Source organism: Lacerta agilis, chromosome 12 (genome assembly GCF_009819535.1).
Source record: "Lacerta agilis isolate rLacAgi1 chromosome 12, rLacAgi1.pri, whole genome shotgun sequence".
Lineage (NCBI taxonomy): Eukaryota > Metazoa > Chordata > Lepidosauria > Squamata > Lacertidae > Lacerta > Lacerta agilis.
Window position 1 is genome coordinate 31,049,097 of NC_046323.1, and position 24,991 is coordinate 31,074,087.

Here is a 24,991-nt window from a genome sequence, read left to right on the forward strand (position 1 = left end):
CTAAGGAGTATTTTTAAAAAGCATGTACAGGCAGCAGTGACCATTTTGCATGGGGGTTCCATTCCTGCCCTGCCCCCCCCCCCCGTCGATGGAGCATGCATAAGCCTGCCCTGTTCTGCCCTCTTCCGGGTCCCACAGGATTTGTGCAAAATGGTCACTGCCTATATGCATGTTTCAATATAAGACAAGATTGAAGTACTTCATAATTTTGATGTGAAATCAGACTCCATGTAATTTTATCAAACAAACTGATTTAGTTAAATCAGAGCAGCCAAACTGGATGAACTCAACACATTTGCCCAGTCCTTCCTGCTGAATAATGTATATTGTATTGTTTTGAGCTCAAATCACTATGTACTATGAACAAAATATCAATTTTCTGTCTGCTGTCACAAGAGCTCTTAATTTCTTCTGCACGTGTTTAGTAAGCTTTGGTAAGGCAAAGCAGCTGCTCCAAATTATATACCGGTATTTTACCTCATCTTGCTTTCATGGCTTTTATGCCAAAACCCAGACAGCTGGTCTAAAAGTTGAAATTTCACCTTGTGCTGCATAATAGCATGGTATTTAGTGTTGTAACGGTTTCCAATGCTTTTATTGTTTTGAAAGTCTAACCTTCTTCTGAAGCACTTTGCTAATCGCCCATGTTCCATTACATATAATTTCAAACATTTGCTTTATCTGGCTTTTAACTATAAGTGCAGGCCACACTGTGAGCCATTAATTATCGCTTGATATAAGCCACAGAGGTGGTACCAAGTATACCTTGATCAACAAGCTGGGCAAATTAAAAATGTACATCAGTGGAAAGCCAAATGCGGCATTCACGCTGTTACTCAAGCTATTCCTGTTTAAATTAAGTTACATTATTTTTGTTTCGTGGCAAAATTCATACATTTTTTTAAGGAAGTGGTAGAAAATAAGGAAAGATCAGTGCTTTTGATGGAGGATGGTACCCCATTACCAGCATACAATTAAGATTCTGTTGCCAGACCAGTTGGATTCTGTGTGTTTCAGGCAGCAAAGGGGCATTCTCAACCCCATCTTAATAAAAAGTACAGTAGACAAACCCAAGAGACCACTTTGGTTTTTTTAAGGGTTACATGGTCAACATCTGCCTTTAAAGGTGAAGGACCATAGCTCAGTGGTAGAGCATCTGCTTTTCATGCAGAAGGTCCCAGGTTCAATCCCAGGCATCTCTGAGTAGGGCTGGGAATGCCCTGGAGAGTTTGAAACCTTTCCCCAAAGATTCTGTGTTGTATTGTCCCAGCATGCATGGTTTAATCCATGATTCATTGCTGCTTATAAAGCATTTAGCACAGTTTTTAATTCTGTTTTTCAAACACCAGTGTTTTAGTGATAGAAACAGAAGATGGTGTTAATTGTTCTTCTACAAGGTACTTGTAACATTTGAGGTAACCAATAAGTTGACTGCTTTTGTTTCTTTTGTTTCTATTTGCTTTTTGCTCTGGTGTTAGAAAGGCCTCAAGTAGGTAAGAGTTAACTTCCTTCATGCTTTCATTCATGTGTGCAAAGGCTTTCAGCTGATACAAGTAGGAGTATGTTTGGTTAAGCAAAGTTTATTCCATGAGAAACTGACCTACTGGCATTAAACATTTGCTGTTCAAAGGTTTCCCATCATAGCCGTCTGATTAGAAATATTTTCAGTTGGTGAGGCCCAAAGCAAATATGTCTCAAACTTGGAAGGTAGAACTAGGTGTTTTTAAATAAAAAACATTCTAGTATGTTAGAAAGGAATGGTATTAATATACAACTGGTGGGACTATACATCACTCTGACAGCCTCCTATTCAACTACCACTCCATAGTAAATTGGCACCCCCTCTTTTGATCAGTGAACTGATCAGTGATTGAAGACTTAAATTTATGAAATGGTCATTCCAGATCCCTGTCCACAAATGACCATTCGGATAACCTGAATGCTGTCCCATTGCCAGTTTTGAAATAACATTGGCCTTTGTGCATGGAACAGGAGACACCTTCATGCCCTTTGCATTATGTACCCAAATATCTTTGACTGGCCCTGTTTCCAAAAGAAGCAGTTCACATGGTTATCCAAGAATTGTTGGGTGATGTACAGTACATTTTCCAAGTGAAAGAGGAAAACAGCTGTCATCATATTCACTTAATGCTGAAGTTAAGTGGTCCTTACCCATGATCAGATTGCAAGTGAAATAGGAGAACCCAAATATAAGATAGTAGTTTCTTGGGCTAACACGAGTTATAGTCCACAACATCTGGTGAGTAGCCACATTGGCTAACATATTGAATTAGAATGGAGATCATACTTTGATCATCTGTAGAATTTTACATTGTGTTTCATTTCTGAATTGTTTCTGTTTTAATTGTGCTTCTTTTTCTTCTAACCATCCAAAAGGAACCTCTAATGTTGTTGTTGTTGTTGTTGTTGTTGTTGTTGTTGTTGTTTCCAGCTAATTCTTAGAATTCTTGCCTTCTCTGCCCAGCCAGAGTTTGTGGAATGTCAGCTGGTAAAAGAAGCACTACATAGTAAAGTTCCAAACCTTTAAAATTTTGCTTATTTCTGTAAGGCCAAAAGAACAAACAGTCCTAACTAATGTAGGGATTAACACAGTTTGGCACAAACTGCTCATCAAGACTCTTAGTTGCTTTACTACGACAGAGTAGCACAGTTAAGCTCTCTGGAATTAGTCACTCTTTGACTGGGATGGGGGACCTGCAGTCTTCCACATGTTGTTGGAGTCCAGCCAGTAGGGCCCGTGGTCACGGATGATGGGAGCTGGGGTTCAACCACATCCAGAGAGCCACATGTTCCCCATCCCTTCTCAATGAGGTCGTAATGCAGAAGAGTAATTGCATACTTTTAAGGGAACCACAGGTGCAGCTAGAGCCTTCTTTTCCATACTACCTGGTGAAAAGGCAAACAAGATTTGAAAACCGAATTGCAGCTTTTTGCATTGGCCTCTAGGAGCTGCACCAGTAAAACTACAAAGCAAGTTTCAGCTTTACAAGATTTCTTATCGCGCATGTAAATAGCTCATTTGGATAATGGCCAAGGTGTGTAATCTCACTCTTTGATTTTTTAAAAAAAGTTTTTCCCCCTTAGAAGGGAAGTGGAATCTAAGCAGACTTGACTATAATCTTCATGGATTCCTTATCTTGTTTCAGGGTTCATTACCTACTGAAAGGGTTGACATAAAAATACAGTGTCTGTATTCTTTGTCACCTCCCAGCTTCCCACACGGATCTCTCTAGAACAAATCATATGACCCTTTGCAAATGGCAGAATGAGGGCTAAGAACCCCAATGTTTCCTTATAAAATGGATGCCTGGTAAAGCTGTCGTTTGATTGCTACATTAGCTTCTCCACTTACCAGTCAGCATGCAGTGAGGTTTGTACATTTTCTAGCACACCACAGTGTAAATTGAACTAAGAACAAGCCAAACAAAAGACTGGAGTGACCCAGTGAGATGGATTTGATTCACATCTGACCATGTGAATCAACCGTTCTGTCTGTCTGTCTGTCTGTCTCTCTCTTTTTTTATAAGCTACTTTTTTCAACAGCTCAGAGTGCTCAAGAAAGAATACAAACTATATGCATGAGAACAGTGTAAATCAAAGAGCAAAACTAAAATTAAATAGAACACAGCTGAGCCAGAATAGCCACTAAGAATCACAGTTATTCGCTTGTCTGTTGACATAAAAATGTATTGCACCCTTTCCAAAATCTTGCTAAAAACGGGCTTTCTTACCTCAATGCATTCTAGGGTCTGACACTCCACATAGAAAAAGCCTTTCCCCCAGCTACAGTTGTAATGATCAGACAGTGCTCAGGGCTGCCACCCCCCATCTTAATAGAGGTATGGCCTGCATGTGTGGCAAGACAGTCCTTGGAGTATGTGGGTCTCATGAAGAGGTTTAATCTTGAAACCAGAGCCTTTGCAGATCTGCAGCTTTTTATCCAGATGTCCAGATGTAACTAGGGGCTCATCCACACCCACAATTGCCCCACCACTTTCCCCAGAAAAAACATATGGTTTAGTGTTGAATTGAAACAAACGACAACTGAGTTTTCAGCAGATTGCCGTTGGTTCCGATTTAGCACTAAAGAGCAGGTTTCTTTGGGGAAAGCAGTGGGGGAAGGGAAAAACCACTTGGAACCATGCCTAAAAAGCACGGGACAAGTGGTTCTAGGCACAGGACAAGCAGAAGCATGGATGAGTCCTAATATGGTGCCCTCCAGACGCTATGGAACTCCACCTCTCATCAGCTTCAGCCAGCATGGTTCATCCCTGATTTGGAATGTATCTTCCAACCACCTCCCATTATTAAATGGCTCCAATGTGTAACCTTGGGTTACGTACCTGATCCGTTCTGGGGTGCCGTTCGCACACCGAAAAGTCTGTAACCCGAGCGGCAATATTGCACATGCGCGACCCGCGCAGAACACTTCTACGCATGTGCAGACCACACGGAGCACTTCTGCGCGTGGCAAAATCCGGAAGCAAACACTTCCGGGTTTGCCGCGTTCGTAACCCGTGCCGTTCGCAACCTGCAGCGAACACAACATGAGGTACGACTATATCTGTTTTTCCTATGGAAATAACTCAGTAATAACTCCACTTTGCACCACAGTGAGCCTTGTATTTCTTGAGCTTGAAGCCATTCTGCAGACCTCTCTTGAAACTCACAGGGAAGGATCAAGAGTCCCACTGGATACTTCCAAGCTTTTTTACATATGGCTGAGGTAGCTTTCTAGACTATGTACTATGTTGTTATTATTTATAAATCATGCTTCTGAAAGAGATTGTGCATTGGTGTGTATCAACATTGACTTTATTCTGGATAATAGTATCTCAGACAACTCTTTTCTGTTCCAGCAACAGCTCATCTGGCTATATACTCTACTTCCGCTTATACATGTATATGTAGGGGGAAAGGCAAACATAAAGTGTATATCTTAACAGTGAATGTTTTTAAACGTTTGCAGTAACATGGAGGCTGTGGCCAATCACAAAGGAAGGCTGACAATTGTTCATGCATCTGTTGAATGTCCAAAAATGCAGACCTACACTTGGCTATGTGGAGTCCATAATTTCAGACATTCTCCAGATACAAATGGGATCATAGACGGTTTCTGCTGTTTAGACATTTATCTGTAACACATATATAATACTTCATTTGTGGGTGATAACATAATGTTCCACAGTCTATAAGAAGGGTCCTGGCATTGAGAAGGTTGTTTTGGCTGTTTACCTATACTTTTATGCCTTACAGCCAGGGTTGTGCCAATAGCCATGTCTGCCAGGGAAATTTACCTGCTGGGATTTGGTTAGTAGGCCTTGTTCATTTGACTTTTGGAAGCACATCATTGAAAACATCACCACCACCAAAACCAAAAATCTTTAAAGACGTTAGAAGCAAGAAACCAGCTTGGGAGGTGGTGGAGTGGTGAACTTCATTAGTGGTTTTTAAACAGAGGTTGAATCCTGCCAGGGATTCTTCAGCTGTGATTCCTGCATTGCACGGGGTTGTATCCTTGGGGTCCCTTCTAACCATAATTCTATTATTCTTTCCAGCTTTGTGCTCAGATTGGGCTCAGATGCAGCTTTGTGCTTCACATTGGGCTCAGATGCAAACTTAACACTATCAGGTTGCTGTTGTGATTCCTGCCATTTCAGTGTGCTGAATGTTGTGGTAATTTTTTGGGCCATTTCAGATTAAACTCATACTGACACCTTCTAAATGGCAGGCCTATTTCTAGAAGCACACATTCAGTAGAAGTCCCGTTCCGTCCACCCCATCTAGCTGTGGCCGAGCCATCCTTTTTTATTTTTGGTAAGGAAATAACGTTTGCTTGTAATCATGCTTCATAGCGACATTCAGATGAACTTCCTCCTGCACTGTGTCTCACATCCACTTGCACAGACATAGTAACTGAAAGGAAAGAAGAGGAAGAAGTATCTGACCACACTGAGAAGTTTCATGCTCACAGAGAGAGAGCTAGGAGCCAAGCAGAGCTCATTACAGGACTCAAAGTGGGTCCAAATTATGCAGTGCTGTCAGCTGTGGCTTGTGAAAAAAATTCCCCATGGTTGGTTTAGAGCTGTAAAAATGAGGCTGTATCTCAAGATGCTGAAAATGTTGAGGATTTTATTTTCAAAACAATCCCTCACATTTCAGCCAATTCTTGTTTACAGGTATTCTTCAGGGTGCTTTCCAATTTTTGCATTTTTGGCATTTTTGTGTACAGCACAAAAACAGAACCGAGGAGAGCCCAAGCAACATTAGAGAGGGATTTTGTGAGATTATCTCACTTTGGGGCTGTGACATCTGCTAGTTCCTTGTCTGCCCTTTGAACTCCCTGGGGTCATAACACAAAGACCTTCCACTGGAAAGCAAACTAGGGTATTTGACATTGTGCTGTCATTATTTAATTTTGTGGAAGATCCAGACACCTCTTTCTCTCTCTCTCCCCCCCCCCCCCACATTCACTAAGTGTGTCAGTTCTATGGAAATCACATGTTCCCAGGATATAAGCTGCAGTTTGCTGGGAAAATATGATTTCCCCTTGTCTGGTACATCTGTTTCTGCTTGGTGGTTCCTCCCCATAATGGGAGGTTTCAGTTTTAAATATTCAATTTTAACACTTTTTATGGAGGGTAGACTAATCCAGTAGAGAGGGGCCATAGCTCAATGGTAGAGCCCATGCTTTGCATGCAGAATGTCCCAGGTTCAATTCCAGACATTACCAGTTTATGGTCAGGTAGCAGCTGATCCCAAAGATGTCTTCCTCTTTAAGAAAACTGTGTTTTGTTTCATTTGTCATATTACCATCATTCCTCATCGTGTTGCTGATGGTTTCCACAGTTCAGGAAGGTTGAGCTTGGAGCTGTTGCTTCAGTAATAATCCTGTTCAGACTGAGAGCTTATCAGAGGAGCTGGAGGTTCCACCCCTTCCTGGTTCTCTGTCAGGACTTGACTTACACATGCTTCTCCCACCTCTCAAGTAGCTAGTTGAGCACTTTGCTGGTGGCATTGAAGCTCCAGCCTGGAGTGTCACCTCCTCTAATCCTGTGGCCCTGGGGCGTGATTGGCAGGGTGTCTGACAGTGGAGCAGGAACCAAGGCAAGCAGTATTGAGACCTCTGGTCCTGGGGTGAGAATGTCCAGATCAGAGGGCTGTTCATTGAGGGAGGGGGAAATAAAAATAGAGAAAAGCCAACCCCACTGCTGCCTGTCTAATTCACCCTATTAGCAACATATTTTTTTTACAGACCACAGAATAGAACCACACATCTTGGCAAATAAAAGCAGTTGTTCCTCAATCAAAATGTTGTTATAAATTCTTCCATCTTACAATTCTGTAGTGAGTTGCTTACATAGTCATTGGACTGTGGTGAGTTTAAAAAAAAATTGCTGTTATGGAGTTCCTGTCATTTCCTTGAAGGTGACAAACATATTGGAAGGTTGACGACCACAAGCAGACTTTTTAATCGGGTGATATGAGTGAATTTGCAACGCTCTTTCGAAAACATTTGATGCTGGATTGTGGAGAAAGTAAGAACATCACGAGAGGCAGCTACCATCTTAGCTGGCTATACTGTACTAACAATGACAGAATCCAGATATTTGTGTTTGGAAGTTATTTCTCTTGGTTTTCATCTCTGGCTTCCAGCCCAGAATTTGAGGCTGCTGTATTGGCAGTTCTAGAGGGTCCCACGTGGCTCTCCGTAGTGTATTTGGATTAGAAATGGGAGGTCTTGTTTTTCTCCTAAACACTAGTTTCCCTTTCCTATTGTACATACTTGGTGGATTTTGTCATGCTGTGAGGTGGTTTCCAATGAGTTAATCTGTTGGAAATGCTTTGATACTCATGCCTGGCTCAGGATGAGTCATTCTTAAGGAACTAAATATAAGGCTTGCAAAAATAGGCTTTCTACCTTTAATGCATGTGGCTTCCTTGTTGCAGAAGACATAAATAGGTCCCTCATATTCACAATTAATTTTGTTTCTGTTGTTTGGATAAGGAATAGCCCTGGCATTGGCTTGTACATGGAATGTAGCTCTACTCATTTCAAATGCACAACTTATGGAGTTGCTGTCAATGGCAGTATTAAACCCAAAGCATTTGTTTTAGTCTTAGGAGACACGCATAGAGCTTCTTTTTAAAAAGACTTTTCAGCTTTCACTTGGGAGGAAAATATTATGTTGGAAATGGTTTGGGAAGAGTGCATTCTAACAACCAGCTTTTTCTCTCTCAGTGAGCATTGATTTTTACAGTCTCCAAGTGGTGGGAAGCAACTGAACTGTCTGAAGGGTCCAACAAACCCCACAGCTAGCATATGTTGGATGGATTTCAAAATGTATTCTTTTGGTTGGTCAGACACTGAAGAAGCTAAAGCAGCCAAGACTGGGAAACACATAGGAAAGCTAGATGAAGGATGTTAAAAAAAATTACTTCAATTACAGAAGGTGTTTCTGTTTTTCTTTTCAGGGCACTTTTTCGTGGAAACTCGGATGTTGATCAGCTAGGAAAAATCTTTGAGTAAGTAATAGTTTCCTGCATCCCCCCCCCATAATTAATTTTAGTGCAATAAGTGCAGAGGAATCATTCATCTGTTACCGAGTCCAGATACTGCCCTTCTAAATAAAACTTCTATCTTACTTTCCAAGCACCAGATATGCCATATTTTATAGGAGGGACAAATCCCTTTGACTGCTCTACAGAATGTTATGATAGGAATGTCACCAGCGTCTGTTGGCTATTGTCTTTAATGATGTTGGTGACAGCAATGCAAATCCCCCTCCCCGTTTACATAGCTGTCAACTTTCCCCTTTTTTGTGGGAAATTCCCTTATTCCAGTGCCGTTTCCCCTTGCAAAAAAAGGGAAAGTTGACAGCTATGGCCGTTTCCCAATGCAAAAAAAAAAGGAAGGTTGACAGATATGCACTTAGTGAAATTCTGTTATTTCATTTTTTAATAACAAACGTGTTAGCAGTCTCTTCCATGTTTGTGTTCCATGAGAACTGCCACAGTTCTGGAATCAAGTGTTCATCCTACAATTGTATTGAGTCTTCTTGCTTTTTAAATTCAGAAAATGGCAAGGCTTCCACCTAGTGCCTTACAATTTCAGGAATTTTTGTACAGTGTATTTCTTTTCTAGGTGTGCCCAAACCTGCTGTGCAGAGGCAGTACTGGATCGTCCTCAAATCTCTTTGCTTTTGTTTCATACTATGACATAGCTGTGATGTGGTCTCCTTTCTCTTCCTTTCCCATCCATTCTCCTTACCTTGTGTTCCTTGCCTTTTTAGATTGTAAAGCTAAAGGCAATTCCCCCGTCTCCACTCTTAAATTGATGTGAGCCAGTTTGCCTGCAAAGATGGGTAGATGGGTGGCTGCATACTGGCTAGTCCTTCATCCCTTGTAGCCAGGCCATCTCCTATGCATACATTATGTAAGGGATGAGAAACTTCCGGCCACCCAGAAGTTGCTAGACTCCAGTTCCTATCAGTCCTAGCCAGTAGTCCAGTAGTCAGGGATTGGGAAAGTGAAGAGTCCGAGAACATTTGGAAGGCCACAGGTTCCCCATCACTGCTTTATGTGCAGATGTTTTGTACCATTACAGCAACTGACACTGGAGTACCCAGTCTTGAGACAGTTTACGGAGGATTGCTCCTATTGAATAAAAAAAATTCTGGGCTCCTTTGGGAGAAAGGGCAGGATACAATTTTAATAAATTAAATTAAATTAATCACCTTTGGCACTGCAGTGGTCCGCTGCCTGATACCATTGTAGTTAAAATGGGCCTTTATTTTATTATACATATTTAAAAATCCTAATTCTATTTGATTCCCCTAGTTCAGTCAGTATAGTGTTTAAAAAATTGGGACTGAGTGGCAAGTAGCTTCTGCTCTGGTCCGCTACTTAGAGTTCTGCGTTGTTTGGCACAACAACCTGCACAAATGAAAAGAAAGACTTCCCAGTGCCTTTTAAACACACTTTTTAGGAAAACCCTTTCTTCAGCTGTGGAAGAATGACCAAGCTGTGGATAGCATAGGTCATCAGTCTTGAAGAGTGGCTGCATGCATGAACTGTAGACATGAATGGTAGAGAAGTGATGCTTGGCAAACTCAGGATGGAGAATAAAAACAAATACTGTATTAATAGGGAGCTTAAACTGCTGCTAGGCATTAGTGTGCAAGCCTCTACGTATCGACTTTTACTTCTTTGTTCTTTCCGTTTCTTATGCTCATTTTTATGTAGTCTTTCTTACTAGAATGTGCACCAGCCCAGGCAACATGACCAATGGTTGTTTTTGACCATCGAGCAAGGAAGCCTGGGTTGTTGGGGATTTGTTTGTTTGTTATTAAATTTATATCCCACCTTTCCTCCCAAAAGAGCCCAGGGTGGCGATATATCACCGGAAATCTTTAAAAATAAAAAAGAGTTGCCCATACATAACATAAACACAGGATATTTTAAAAGTTAAAACATAAATGCTCCAGATCCACACATGTATTGTAGCAGACTTCTGCAGCATGCATCAGATGAGTAGATGCCCACTGAATGCACTGAAGAAAGAGGGTGAAAGGGAGAAAAAGCTCCTGATCTTTACTGTGCTCATATTCTTCCCAACCTCTGTTTTACATTTTTATTTCTTACTGTTGACAGTTTAGTAACATTTTTATTTAAATGACATTCTGTATATTCTGTCAGCAATATTCCAGTATGTTGAGAAGACTACAGTATGTTGGGGCACTTTAGTTTAGAGAAAGGTAAGTAAAGGGAGACATAATAGGAGAAATCTGAATTTATTGATTGTTTATTTAGCATAAAACAATGCATGGTGTTGAGGAATTGGATAGAGAGCTCATAATAGTAGAACCCAGGGTCCATTCAATAAAGCTGAATGTTAGAACATTCAAGACAGATAAAAGGACATTCTTTTCATCTAGTACATGGCTAAACTATGGAAAGAGCTGCTGCAAGATATACAGGTAGTGACAGTAACCAGCTTGAATGGCTTCAGATTTGCAGGGGGGTAAGGCTACCAATGGACGTGGGTGGTGCTGTGGTCTAAACCACAGAGCCTAGGGCTTGCCAATTAGAAGGTTGGCAGTTCGAATCCCCTCGACAGGGTGAGCTCCCATTGTTCGGTCCCAGCTCCTGCCCACCTAGCAGTTTGAAAGCACGTCAAGTGAATGTAGATAAATAGTCAAAACAAAATAAAAAATTAAAAAAATCCTTCCAGTAGCACCTTAGAGACCAACAAAGTTTGTTCTTGGTATGAGCTTTCGTGTGCATGCACACTTAGTCTTCATCTGATTACTGCAGATGTTCCCAGAATGTCCCGGACACTGTAGAGCATATTCTCTTTTATTGTCCGCACCAGCAGGATGGTAAACAGCGTTTCCGTGCGCTGCTCTGGTTCGCTAGAAGCGGCTTAGTCATGCTGGCCACATGACCCGGAAGCTGTCTGCAGACAAACGCCGGCTCCCTCGGCCTATAGAACGAGATGAGCACGCAACCCCAGAGTCATCCATGACTGGACCTAATGGTCAGGGGTACCTTTACCTTTTAAGGCTACCAATGGCTGCTGGTCATGATGGCTAGATTTTACCTCCAGTACCATAGGCAGCATGCTTCTGGATGCTTGTTGCTGGAGTATACAAATGGAAGAGTGTTGGGACACACAGCCTTTTGTTGTTGGCTTTTTGGCTTCCCGTGGGCATATGGTTGGGCAGCTGAACTACAACTCCCGTCAGCCCTAGGCAAGCATGGCCAATAGCCAGGGGTAATGAGAGTTGTAATTCAGAAACATCTAGCGAGCCAAAGGTTCCCTACACCTTTGGAAGATCATGGCAAGGAACGGGAATCTTATTTTCTCCAGACCAATTTACTCAGTTCTGAAAAGCCACTTTTTCAAAGAGCTTTTTAGAAAAGAGTCAAACAGTGCTTTTGCCAAACTTATCACTGTCCAATTTTAAAACTGTATCATATCTGTTCCTGGAGATTTTTATTTTGGACAACACGATTTCAATAGCTGGTTTTTGTCTTTACCAAGTTGGCTTCCATTTCCTGTGTGCTCTGCCCCACTGTATATGACTCATCAGCATGGCTAATTTGTCATGCCCCTGAATAGCTTTTCCTGCGCAGTCTAGAAAAAGTCAGCCCTCAGTGGTTTGGTCTTTTTGGCACTGGGAATGATCCCTTCAGTTCATTTATATATGGCTTTACTAGATAAAGAATGCTTTGATATGTGCACTGTGCGTTTTTTCATGGCATAAGAAGCATGGCTGCAATCCTTAAAAAAAAAAAAAAAAGAATACAAATTATTTATGACATTTCTGGTGGGGAAAATGAGCCAGGACATGGCTGAGCAGCCAGAAAACAGCTTTTTCTATTTGTTTCTAGTGGGTGCAATTACCTGTGTGGAAAAGAATTTCCCCATGAATCCGAAAGAGAAAATGCTATGCCAACTTGAGCAGCCACAAGACATTCATTATTACAAGTCTTCTTGCAGCGGCAGGGAAATGGCCAAGTCTCTGTTCCAGCTGTACTTTACTATTTCTAGCATTTCTCTTGCTTCAAAATAAGCTTAGTAGCACTTTTCTGTTTCTACAGCTGGCAGCCCCAAAAATCTAATTGCTAGCGCAAAGATGCTGCTTGCATCTCCGAGTGGGCACATACATCACGATTTGTTTTCTGCGTACTGGAGTAGGACCAGGAATGAGCAGAAGATAGACCAGGCTCTAAATGGTAGATCTCTGGGTGCTTTGAAGTATATTGACAAGGGTTCCTAAATCGGAACTGTTTAACAAATATTGATGTTGATGTTTTAATGTTATATTGATTTATATAACCTAGGTTTGATTATGCATTCCCTTTATATTGTACCTCACTCTGGGATCATTTTAATCAAGGGCAGAGCAGCAACCTTTTAAATAAGTAAATAGTAATGGCGACAACAAAATTAGTCCTCCTCGCTTTCTAAAAAGAGGGGGCAGGAATAGGATTCTGTACAGAAGGACTGTGCCCTTGGTTCAGTTCTGGTGCTCAAAACAAATTTCTGGACTCTGAATAATTTAATTCTAAGTGCTTTTTGCACTCAAGTCTGGTTGGGATTCTGGGGGGGGGGGGGAAGAGTAGATCCTGCAAGTCTAAAGCCTGTCCACCCCTGGAGTATGTTATCCATGGAAATGCTATGCTTACACAGGTGCAATGCATAAAAAGAGATAAAGCAAAGCAAAAGGTAAGAAAAAGCTCCTTTCTCTTTACAATGGGATATGTGAGAGGAAACAGAGCTTCCACTTTGGTTGCATATATCCACCTCCTCGAGACAAACTGTTGTGTAATGCTTTCTGTGCTGTTTCAACTCCTTGTCCTACAGTTTCCTGCAACGTTTTAAGCGAGAGCCATTTCTGCCTCGCCTCTCATTGCTCTTTTTGTGATGTTGCTTATAGAACCAAGTAGTTCAACAGGTGACAAGTTGGAGTGGTTGCTGTAATTCCCAGGGTAATTGTAAAGTTCATTTGGGATTATAGAAGTCGGACACGACTAAACAACTAAACAACAACAAAAAGGGCTGGGCTGGACCAAAAGGCTATCTGACCCAACTTCCTGCTGTGATGAAGGACCATCCCTCCATCCATGTGCTGCTCTCCCATACCTTTTGTTTATTTTTCTCATACATAGGCAGAAGGGCAGCTGAACAACCAAATGTGTTAAGCACCTAGGAAAAGTGTTGCAAAAACACCAGGACTGCGGTCCTGAGCACATTCGAGTGGAAGCAATTTCCATTGCAATCGGTGTTGACATCATCAGTGATGTTGGTTTTCTGGGGAAATTTGAGTGGGAAATTAGAATGCACATTAGGATAATTTGTATAGGGAAATTTGCATGGGAAAAGGTTCAGTTTGCATCAGAAAATTTTATCAGATCCCAGAGAGTATTCTGATTTAGTATGTTGATGTTACTTGCATTTAGTAAGCATAGCAAAATAATTAGAAATGGCCAACCTCACTTTATACTGTATTTGCATTTGACAGCCATTCATTGTGACTAATGAACTTATGAAACATTGAATTTTTCTGTGGAGAAATAAACCCTGGAAAGGTGTCCTGCCCACATCACTGGCCATCACTATTTACTGCTATATTTTTTATTTTTTTGTAACTCGTTCTCAATGTGTTGATTCATATATATTTACATGAATTGCAGTTAGGTCATGTGTTTTGTGTATCTGTAAGAAACGTTACAGCATGCTATCTATATGTTGACTGCATATCTTGCATTGCCCCACACTTCGGGGATACATGCATGTATCATGTATGTCAGTCCTGGGAGTGTGATAACGAAAAACAGCAGTTGTGGGAAGCTGAAGTATCTCACTGTCAGTCACCTAAAGAAAATACATTATGTTATGATGAATAAATGCTAACAATAATAAGTATTCTTATTATTAGGCACTTACAGTGTGTGTGTGTGTGTGTGTGTGTGTGTGTGTGTGTGTGTGTGTGTGTGAATGAAAAAAAGATAGGAATGTGAAATACAATACAAAAGGAGAGAAGAATAGAAAGAAAACAAATAATAAATAATGGCATCGCTAGGCATCCACAGTTAATGTATATGCAAATACTTAAGCCTTTATATGCTAAACCTGTTCAACTTCTACTGAAAAGTAAAATAATAAAATGATAAAGTATTAGGGTTGCATTCAACTAAGTTTTATTCAGAGAATATATTTTTTTCTGTAAACTGCCCGGAGACCTGCGGGTATAGGGTGGTATATAAATTCAATAAATAAAATAATGAAATAAAAATAATGAAATGCCTACTGGAATTAATGACCCTGAGTTAGCCATGCCTATGGATTTTAAAGGACATACTCTGAGTAGGACCATTGCAAACTATTTGTGACATTTCTGGTGGGGAAAATGCATTGAATACAACCTTTCCTCTCTCATTAATTGTGGTTATAGTTTTGTTTCATTTCATATTGATTTCATTTTTAGTTATTTTCACTTGTATCCTGTTCAAAACCTCCCAGCAGTTCACCTGGGCCTCCCAGGCTGCCTCTCTCATCTGGGCTGGGCTTTAATAAGATACCAGCATCCATTGTGTTTTGTATCCTCTGGTTTTTTTTCCTGGGCTTCTTTTGCCTCTTGGCTAATCCTGTTATAAAGACATTTAGTTGATGTTATGTGCCATCCCGGGGTGTTTTTATATTACATTGTGGAGCAATTTTAAATATCACGGGGGAAATTCTGCATTAGTATAGGTTTTGATTATTATTATTTTTAAAAAAACTGACATAAATAAAGCCGCTATGATAAAGACAGTTGCAACAGAGGAAGTTGAAAGCTATATTTATTTATTTCTGACTGTACGTTTAATTTGCTAGTAAACCATGCATGCAAGACTCATGAGTTTGCACAACGGTCACAACAAAATCAACCTGCTTAAGGGTGGTCTTCAGCACTAGGAGGGATCTGCAAGGTTATCCTGTGCCTTCTGCACTCCTGACACCTGCAGAATCCTCCACCTTGAGGTACAGTCACAGCTTCACCAGATATGCTCACCAAAAGAATGGTTCTTGGGAAACTAAAGCAGTGCTGCCGCCTTGTGGCACAACATAAACATTTCCTTCTTGTTTCCCGGCCGTCCACGTGGCTTTGTGCCTCAAAGGAATACTGAACTCAGTTGCAAATGCCAGTTTTGCTTATAATCTGGTATGAAATGACAGCTAAATATCTCAATGAGGCATCCATCAGGGACCCCTGCTTCCCTTGCTTTCTACCTGCAGCCCTGTTTTTTTAAACCTTCTGGCTTGCCCACTTAATTCCCAGCTGCAAAAAAACTTTTAGGTACAGTATGTGTAACTGTATTTGCCCACATTCCCAGACAGGGATCTCCCATTCTTTTCTCTCTTAATTGTTTTTCAACATAGTCTGTTTTGGATTCTAATCTCTTTGGGTACAGACACCTGTATGTTTCCCCTTATGTGGCCGTAAGCTGCAATGCCACTGAAAAATAAGAACAGTAATAACAATAAGTAAACTCTGATATACCCTGATACATTGAGGTTTTTCTGGCTGCAATCCTAACCCACTAGCCTTGGGGTGATCCCCATTGAATTCTAATTGGCTTTTGCTTTTTTAACTTTGGGAGTGGAGGGGTGGAGAATTTTGGGGAGCACAGCTGGCTTAGGCACTAGGCAGACTGCATCAGCTGCTTCAGGCAGCAGAAGCCCCCAAGGCGACAGCCCTGCGGACACCCCACCTGCTTCAGCGCAGAAGCGGTGCCAGCGTCGGCTGAAATCCTGTGAGGTCTTGCTGAGTGTGCGAGATCTCACACAATTGGCACTGGCTGCAGAAGCGGCAGAGGCAGTAGGGCGGACAGAGAGGTGGCACCGGCGGTAGCAGGTACGGCAGTGGCAGGGCAAGGCAGCACTTTCCATTTCACCACAAGAGTTGTAGTAGTCTAGCAACATCTGGAGGGCACCAGTTTGGGGGAAGTGTGCTTTAGAGGGATGGTACCAGGGTTAGGCACAAAGTGCATTTTTCAAGTGGGTGAGATATGTCATCAGATAGTAAAAAAAGAAGTGCAGGGGTGTGAATGAAGCAGTAAGTAGTGGTGCTTTTCTTGAAGTTAAATGCCTGCTTCTTTCTTCCTTTCTTCCTTGCACAGTGCAATTGGGCTTCCCAAAGAAGAGGACTGGCCTAGCGACGTTGCCCTCCCAAGGAATGCTTTTCCTGCTAGAGATCCGCAGCCCATTGAGCTTTTCGTAACGGATATTGATGAACTAGGCAAAGACTTGCTGCTTGTAAGTGTCTGCTCCACTGAAGCTTTAGAAGCAAGCTGCTGCCAGTATCACATGACCCAAACAAAAAGCAATATGCTTTATATATGAAATTAATAGGACTAGTGATGATGGGTACAAATGTCAGAACCTCTGATTATATATTTTAAAAAATATCCGTAAATGAAGTGTGTTAAAATCTTTTCTGCTCGTTTTGGATATTAATAATTACAGTGTGTTTTTTCTCTCCCTCATGGTGGATTGCGGCTGGGTTGGAAGCAAGGACACAAAATCTCAGTTTTCCCATTATTTTCCTTTAATCAGAATAAAGGAACTGCTGCCATTATTTGCTAAGCTTTTAAGGGACAGTATCATAAGATGAGCCTTGATGTTGTCTCAGACTCCACAGTGCCTTCTAATTTGTTATTGTCTTATTTTCCCTACATACAGAAATGTTTGGCATTCAACCCCACAAAGAGAATATCAGCTTACAATGCCTTATCTCACCCTTATTTTCATGATCTGGAAAAATGCAAGGAGAATACAGACTCTGATTTGTCATCCCTTCAAAACTCCACTGAGATGACTACACCATAAGGCTGCTTGAGGTCCAACTTAACTGATGAACAAAATGTAGATGATAAGCTCACCGTTGAGGGTAAAAAAAAAAAACCCATAGCTGTCTGACTGAAGGTTATTCCCCAGAGGCTTTACGCATTGTCTGAGTGCTTCTTCGGGATGATGACCTGCTTCTCCTCAGAAAATGACCAAGTTGCCTTCATCAAAGCAAATGCAAGAGTCAAGGCTTCCAGTGACTCCCTCTGCGGCTTGATGTTTGTTTAGTTTGCCTGAGGATCACCAGGTGAAGAGAAGCTGCTGGCCTGTTTTGCTGCCATTTTCTTCTTCCTAACATTGAATGGTGCCGCCGTGGATTAGAGAAATCCAGTCTCAATACCAAAACCTGACTTAACCTCGGTATCTAGGTGCTGAAGTCTGATTCGGTACTCCTTTGGAGTTAACGGTGATAGTCTGTTTGCTTTGCTTAAAAAAATGATTTCAGAAAATTACTTACTTAAAAGCAATATTTAAAAGAATGACATTGAAAATACTGAACCTCTATACAGCCTGCAGTTAAGAGAAATGTGTACAAACGCATCTGGCTATTGTAATCACACAGGAATGTCCTTCCCTGATAGGAAACATGAGATGATAATTACAGCATTTTGTTGCTACTCATAATAACTTGTGTCTCTAGCTTAATGCACAAGGGTATTATTAACAAGATTGTGCACATATGGAAAAGGTGGGTTTTTTTTTAAAGAATGTAAGGATCACTTCTCTAGTCTGCTAATGTTATTATGTCAGTCATCGCAGAGTGTACTTTCTTTATTCATCCTTTCATGATACTGCTGTACATCTTCTGCAGTGATGCATTTCAGACATCTATCATGCCCAGCTAACATGTTTGAATGGGTATACGAAAAACCAAGTGTTCCTTTAGTATTACCTCCATACTATTTTCAGTGAACAATGAATAGCACGTGCTGAAATGTTTTTCCTGTCTTTGGAGAACAAATCTGACTTCACAATCCTATTGTCACTTACCTGGAAGTAAGATGCATTGAACTCAGTGGGACTGACTTCCGAGGAAGCATGCATAGGATTGTGTTGTTAGGAGGCAAGTGCTCGCTACAGCATTGCTTAACATACAAACACTGAATGCTCCACCCACAATAAACCTCAGGCACTGGAGTGCATGAATTGTCCCTGCATATCAACCTCAGATCCTTGACATTTCATGTAATTTAGGATATTTTATTTTTCTACACAGTGAAGCAGGAGGAGCCCTTCTGAATCACCATTTAGATTGATCGTTTTGCTCTGCTTTCTCTGCCAAACATGCCAGCCAGCTTTATTCAGTAATTCACCTAGCTGCCTTATCACAAATACTTTAAATGTTACATTAAATTTTGTATATATTTTAGTTTTAAGGGTTTTTGTTTTTTAAGAAATAGAATTTTAAAAAGAAAATTTATTTTTGTAGTATGGTTTTGATGAAATATTTTTAATCCATGAGAGAAAGATGTAATCCTAGCCTGGTTCTACTGTAGTGATCCAGATGTAACTCTAGGGAAATACTGCCCAAATATGTTACAGCTGTAACAACAGCAACAACCAGAGGGATAGGTGCTGTTGGAAATAACTGATGGCTAGTACTGTTAACACACACAATAATTATTGCTGTGCTAACTCATCCTTTGTTTTTGTCGTTTCAATTTACTGGGGGCCGAACTCTATGGGACAATTGGGTAGTTCTGTCCTTGGGTGCAATTTTCTCCCAGGGGACAGGCTGACCAGTATTAAACCCCTAGCATGGGGACAGGTGGCTTTAACCCTTTGCATTACCAATCTGGATTGGGGCTCTCTTTCCCCCCCCCCCAAAAAAAATGTGTTTAAATGGAACCTTTCTTTGCAATGCAAATTACAAGTGCAGGGAAGGCCGATCCAGATCAGAATGAGAGCACATAGGGTTAAAGCCCACTAGCCCCATGCTTGGTTGCCAATCAGAATAGGGAGGCCAGCACTGGAAATGAGGACCTATACTCAAGGGCAGAACAGTGCTGGTAAGGTCACTTGTAATTTGGCCCTGAACTGTATCAGCCACTCTCTCTTGTCCTTGCATGTCCGCTTGTAGGAGATTTCTCCAACATTTTCTGGTGCATTCTCCATGCAGCAGCAGGGAAACGGAAGGATGTTGGTGTGCAAAAGTTCTGCAACGCGGTGGACTGCCCCCCCCCCCAGGTGCTGCTGCTCATCCTTTGCCCTAAAGCCTCAAATGAAGGGTAGAGAAAGCTTTCTTTTGGGTGTGCCCTGAGCATCACATAGCACAGAAGGTTTGCTTTAGGTTCAGTGTGTAGCTTCACTTTGCATGCTTGATTTTCCTAGTCTTTTAAGTAGTGGGCACATAGATGCCCAGTCAGAGCAAGGGGAGGGGATGACCCTTTACTACCACCAACATCCCATGGTGTGATCCTGACTAAAATCACCCCCCCCCCGCCCCCGTTGCTTTTTCGGGCACAAGGGAATGTGCTATTGGCACAAACAGCAACTGTGGGGTGGAGTTTTGATTTTACTCAATATCACATTGCAAGAGCAAAGGGGCAAAAAAAAAAAATCCCCACTGTAGGCCTGATCACTCCCTGCCCCATACAGATGGCATTCAGAACTATAAAAAAATTAAGCTCACAGGACCAAACTATGCTTTACTATGCCCCACTGATGCAATTGGCAAAGTGTGAGATTATTCTGAGTGCTGCCACTAGGTGGTGCACATTTCCAGAATTTTGAAGGAAGCATCCTTTTTTATGTTCCTATAAGCCAAAGGTCTATGATCAAAACACCTTTTACAAAAATCAATCAAGGTATGTTGCCATGAGTGCCACTATCTCTATGATACTGTTTTTCTTATCTCTGAAAAAAATGTTATCTGCATACAGCCCAAATTAGCACTTTCCAGGACCTGTAATTTTTCCGTAGTCAAAGTACACCTGCATCTGGGAAGGACTATTGGGGGTGCACTGTAAAAAAAAAAAAAAAAGAATGCTATGCTAACCTCAGTCTCCTTCAAGACTACCCAAATTGCTGCCATGTTTGAGGTGTAACCAAGCTGCCCGAGGGAGGATTGGGGAGACACCATAGCTCAGGGGGAGAGCACGAGTTTCCATGTGGAAAGTCTCTGGTTCAGTCTCTGGCAACTCTGGAGAACACTGCCAGCCAACATAGATGGGAGCAGGCTAAATAGACAGACCTGGTATAAAGCTGTTTCCTGGGTCCCTGATTAGAGAAGGAACCTTTCCATACTCCCCAGTGTACCCCCGGTTACTGGCATATTAATCCTGTCATTCAGCTGCTTATATTTTTGTTTGACTATCCCCTTTAAAAGTGTGCGTGTGTCGTCGTCCTTGCACCAGGTGCCACAAAATATACGTTATGAACCTCTGTAAGCTTTAGGATGTGTAACTTTGTGCATATCTGTTCATTCAGCACAGGAATGGAACTATAAATGCTTAAGGCACCTCTGCATAGGAAGCTCTCCTGCCTCCAGTTAAAATCTTTGGCCCCAATCCAGAGAGCCCCTCTAGAACGCACAAGGGCTTGGGGTGACCAATGGGGCTCTTTTGCTTTTTCCACTTCTGGCAGCAGTTCCTTATGCTGCATTGGAAGGTTCCCTGATGCCCGAGGATCAGTTTTTCAGGCAGTTGTGATGAGATGGAAAGGAATCTGCCCTTGCTGTACATGCCAAGCCCACCAAACACAGCTCTCTGGATTGGGATCAAGAGCACCAAACTGGGTGTACAGGAGGAGTCTTCTGTGGGAAAAGAAAAATACCTTGCAGGATAGGACACCCCTGTGGACCCATACTGTTCAATAAATTTTGTGGGATATTGCATCAGCTACACGGTTCTTGTCATTTGCCATGCAGGTGGGATAGGTCAACACAGGATCTGACTACTTAAGCATGTGCAGTGTGCATTCCAAGGCATAAAGCCTTGGTATGTTGTACTGTACACCAACATCCTCTGCCCCACTGGAAGGTAATACCTTGAAGCTCTCATATCATTTAGTTCAGCTGCTTGGGTTAGCAGAAGTCATAGACTGGCCCTTTGCTTTGTTTGGTATCATATATCAGCCTTGTTTGGATTGTCCACCTGCATTTTCATTTGCCAAAATCTATTGTCATGTTGCCTAATGTATTGTGCTCCATTTCTATATGTATATGAGATACTCATTTTAGAATAATGTTTTATTTGTACAAAGGACAAATCTCTTGGCTGCTAGAAACAATGCCTATTTTAAAAGGTAGAATAATTGGATATGCTGTGATAGTCTTCTAGTTAAAAGATAATGTCTACTTGCAAACTTACAAACATTATCAGGACTTCTATATAGATAGTTATACCGGTCATAAAATGTACATTATGCTTTAAAAGGTCAGGCATTTTAACTGTGTTTCCTGTGTTAAATGAAAGTGAATACAGAAGCATGCAATGCTTTTGCGGTGTCTGCTATGTGAAATCTTTCTAATTAGTATTGTTGTTTGGATGAGATTCACTAGTACAATATGTGGATTAGAAATTCACTACCAGTACTTTCTGTCAGATGTTCTCTCATATTCTGCTTTTGGAAAGGGTGTTAATTAGTTCCATCGCACCCCACTAAATTTTATTGACTGGTGTTGGGACATAATTTCAGGTATTCTATATCTGTAGAGACACAGTGTTGAGACCAGAGCTTTGGAAGGCAGTGGACATTGTCCTCAGTAGGTATACCTAGAGAATGGGTGGCTAGCCTGTGTCCTTCATCTGCCTCCAGATATTGGATTTCAGTCCCCTGTGGACAGGGATGATGGGACTTGTAGCTGAGCAGCATGTGGAAGGCTACAGGTTAGCCACCCTTGACCTAGAGAACCTATGAAATTAATAAGATTTTAGCACATAACTCTGTGCTTGTGTTGGTCGTTTCCTCTGCATTCTGCCCAATGTTGCCAACTTCCCTTGTTCATAATATTGTTCAGCATATTGCCACAAATGCTTGCAAATGTGTGGTTCAGTGAGAATCAGCAGTTCAGTGAGGTTCAGCAGTTTCCTAGCATATAACATTCCAAACTCTCATTGTCAGCAAAGGGCTCTTTGCAAAATGGCTACTTCTGTCCAACCCATTTTTATCAAAATGTAGGGGAAAGACTATTCTTGGGGTACCCTGCAATTACAAGTTCTAGTCCATGAATGCTTAAGTTGCAAATTCCCATCAATGTACCTTTTTGCCATTTTTATTCATTTGCTCTGAACCAATGGTGTTCAGGCAATTGCAAAGGTTCTCTTTTATGACTCAATGAGAACTGCTGGCTTTGTGATGACTTCAGGAGAGGTAAATCCTCACACTTTTTTGAGATTTTGCTCTGTAGTGGTCACTTGCTGTTCCTGCTACTGAATTTGGTCAAGCACTTTAATCCTAAGCACAACTACAACCCACTGAAACCCCTCGAAGTACTGTGCTTAGGATCAGGGTGTTTCAAAAAAATGTTCCTCACATTAGCACGAAGCCATGCCTCTCGGTATTTATATTGTGAACAACATAATGTAGAAAAGTGCATGGAGGTCATGCAGGGAAATTATATAACCTGTTTATGCAAAAATAGTATTGTGCATGTCCTGTTAGTACTGAGCTATGGGTAGCCAAGTATTGTGCATGTCCTGTTAGTACTGAGCTATGGGTAGCCAAGCATGTGGGCAAATGAAAGTAGAAGTCCCATCATGACCAAGGCTAGAGTTGTGATGGAGCAAATCCCATAGGAGGGCCTAGACAGAATGTAGAAAGCAAGATTGGGTAGGAGCAACAAGTAAAAAGAAAGGCAGGCAGATGAGGAAGCTAGAAGACTAGCAGGCAGAGAGACCCAAGAATTGTGACAAAAAATTGCTTTAGGAGGAGAGCTACAAAGCCACATAGCAGAGCCAAAATTTGGCTGTTGTCAAATCAAAGAGAGCCCTGACTAGGAAGCAACTGAAAGCAATGAGGGTCAGGAGGAACTGATTGGCTGCCTGCAAGGACCCATGCTGGAACCTTGGAAGAGAAAAATTGGCTCACCACAAGAGCAAGCAAAGGAGGGTCACCAGCATGGACAGCTGCCTTATACTGAGTCGGACCATTGGTGCATCCAGCTCTGTATTGCCTACACTGACTCAGCAGTGGCTTTTCTGCATTTCAGACAACGGTCTGTTCCAGCCATCCTTGGGAGACGCTGGGGATTGGAACAAAGCAGACGCTCCACCACTGAGCTATAGCCCTTCCCCAAGTACAATAATGAGAAACACACAAGGTATTGTGCAGACGAGCTGCATTTATTACTTAATCACTTGTTCCCAATGCATTTGGGCTGCTTTTCCTCGAGGGGATTTATCCAGCAGTTAGCTTGACACATATGGCATCTCTTGCATGCAGAGGGGTGCTGTGTCTCCGAACATGATTTGTATCACTTCCAGTGGGTCGCCACAAGGGGCACCAATGCACACTTTGTGAAATTAGTCCAGTTAATTCTTGACAATTAGCAGAAGAGGTAAAGTAGGAGTGAGGGGAGCCATGCATGCCCAAGCAAGCATACAAGAACTCCCAGATTGTGGCCATTGATCTAGATGTAAATATAACTTTGGAGGAACTCATTTATAAAAACTTAAAAGTAGCTAAGTAAGCAAAAACCTTGGGTAAACCTTCATGATGATTTATTAGGGTAGAGCAGGATTTTATTAAGTTTTGAAAGCTAACGATTAACGGATGCTAAGGCTATGGGAAATTGTGGTGCTAAGAAAAAAAGACTGTATTTCTAAGGCAATAAATGTAAAAACCGTATGGTAAAAAGAGACTGAATCCATGGGCATGGCTTGTTCAAACTATTTTTTTTTATATAAACTCTGGATTTAGTAACAAAAGTAATTCCATAGTAATTTACCTTTCTTGCGGGCTGTGACATGATAACTTTAAAAGTATTTCACAACATGGAATCAAAACCCAGGGACACTTCCATATTAATACAATTTGTGTGTTGGAACTTTCATACAGAGGGGTTCGTTTTTCCTGGCTGTAAAAGCATAATGGCATCCTAGATTAAGGCTGCAGTCCTAACCCTCCCTCACCTGGGAGTAAGCCCCGCTGAGTTCAGTAGGGCTTACTTCTGAGTAGACATGGTTAGGCTCACCTATAAGTTATGTTTTAAAACCTACTTGTACTGTGTATAGCACAATCTATAAGTTAATGGAAGGTACCAATGAATAGTCTTGACTGGTGCTGTTCAGCATTTCAAGCTTTTTCATAAGGCACTTTAGAATGAGCTTGTCCAAAGCCATTTCAGGTCCAACCTGAAACAAATAAGGTGTTCAGTTCCCTCATTAACCTGGTTTTTGCATTTGCAGGAAGAAATCCTGTTTTCCCTGGAGCAAGGGAAAGGAACCTGTCACCCTCCAGATGTTGCTTCCCTAACTATTGGCCATGCTGGCTGGGACTGATTGGAGTTCAAGTGCAACAATATCTGGAGGGCCACAGGCTCCCACCCCTCTGCACCTCATTCAGAGCCCGGATGCTAACAGTGTACCCTGGTAGGTTCTGATATACAGCAAAATGAGTATTGGTGCAGCA

General features: G+C 41.6%; 1 protein-coding gene across 2 annotated transcripts in view; it reads left to right on the forward strand.

Moving 5' to 3' along the window:
* CDK6 (cyclin dependent kinase 6) overlaps positions 1–17,467 on the forward strand; it is a 98,850-nt gene extending 81,383 nt beyond the window's left edge. For both annotated transcript variants that reach the window (XM_033165765.1, XM_033165766.1), the window contains exons 6-8: positions 8,497–8,547; positions 16,693–16,828; positions 17,255–17,467. In XM_033165765.1, the coding sequence (XP_033021656.1) occupies positions 8,497–8,547; positions 16,693–16,828; positions 17,255–17,401 (334 nt within the window). In that variant the 3' untranslated portion in view covers positions 17,402–17,467. The remainder of the gene's footprint in view (positions 1–8,496; positions 8,548–16,692; positions 16,829–17,254) is intronic.
* The last annotated feature ends 7,524 nt before the right edge of the window (positions 17,468–24,991 follow it).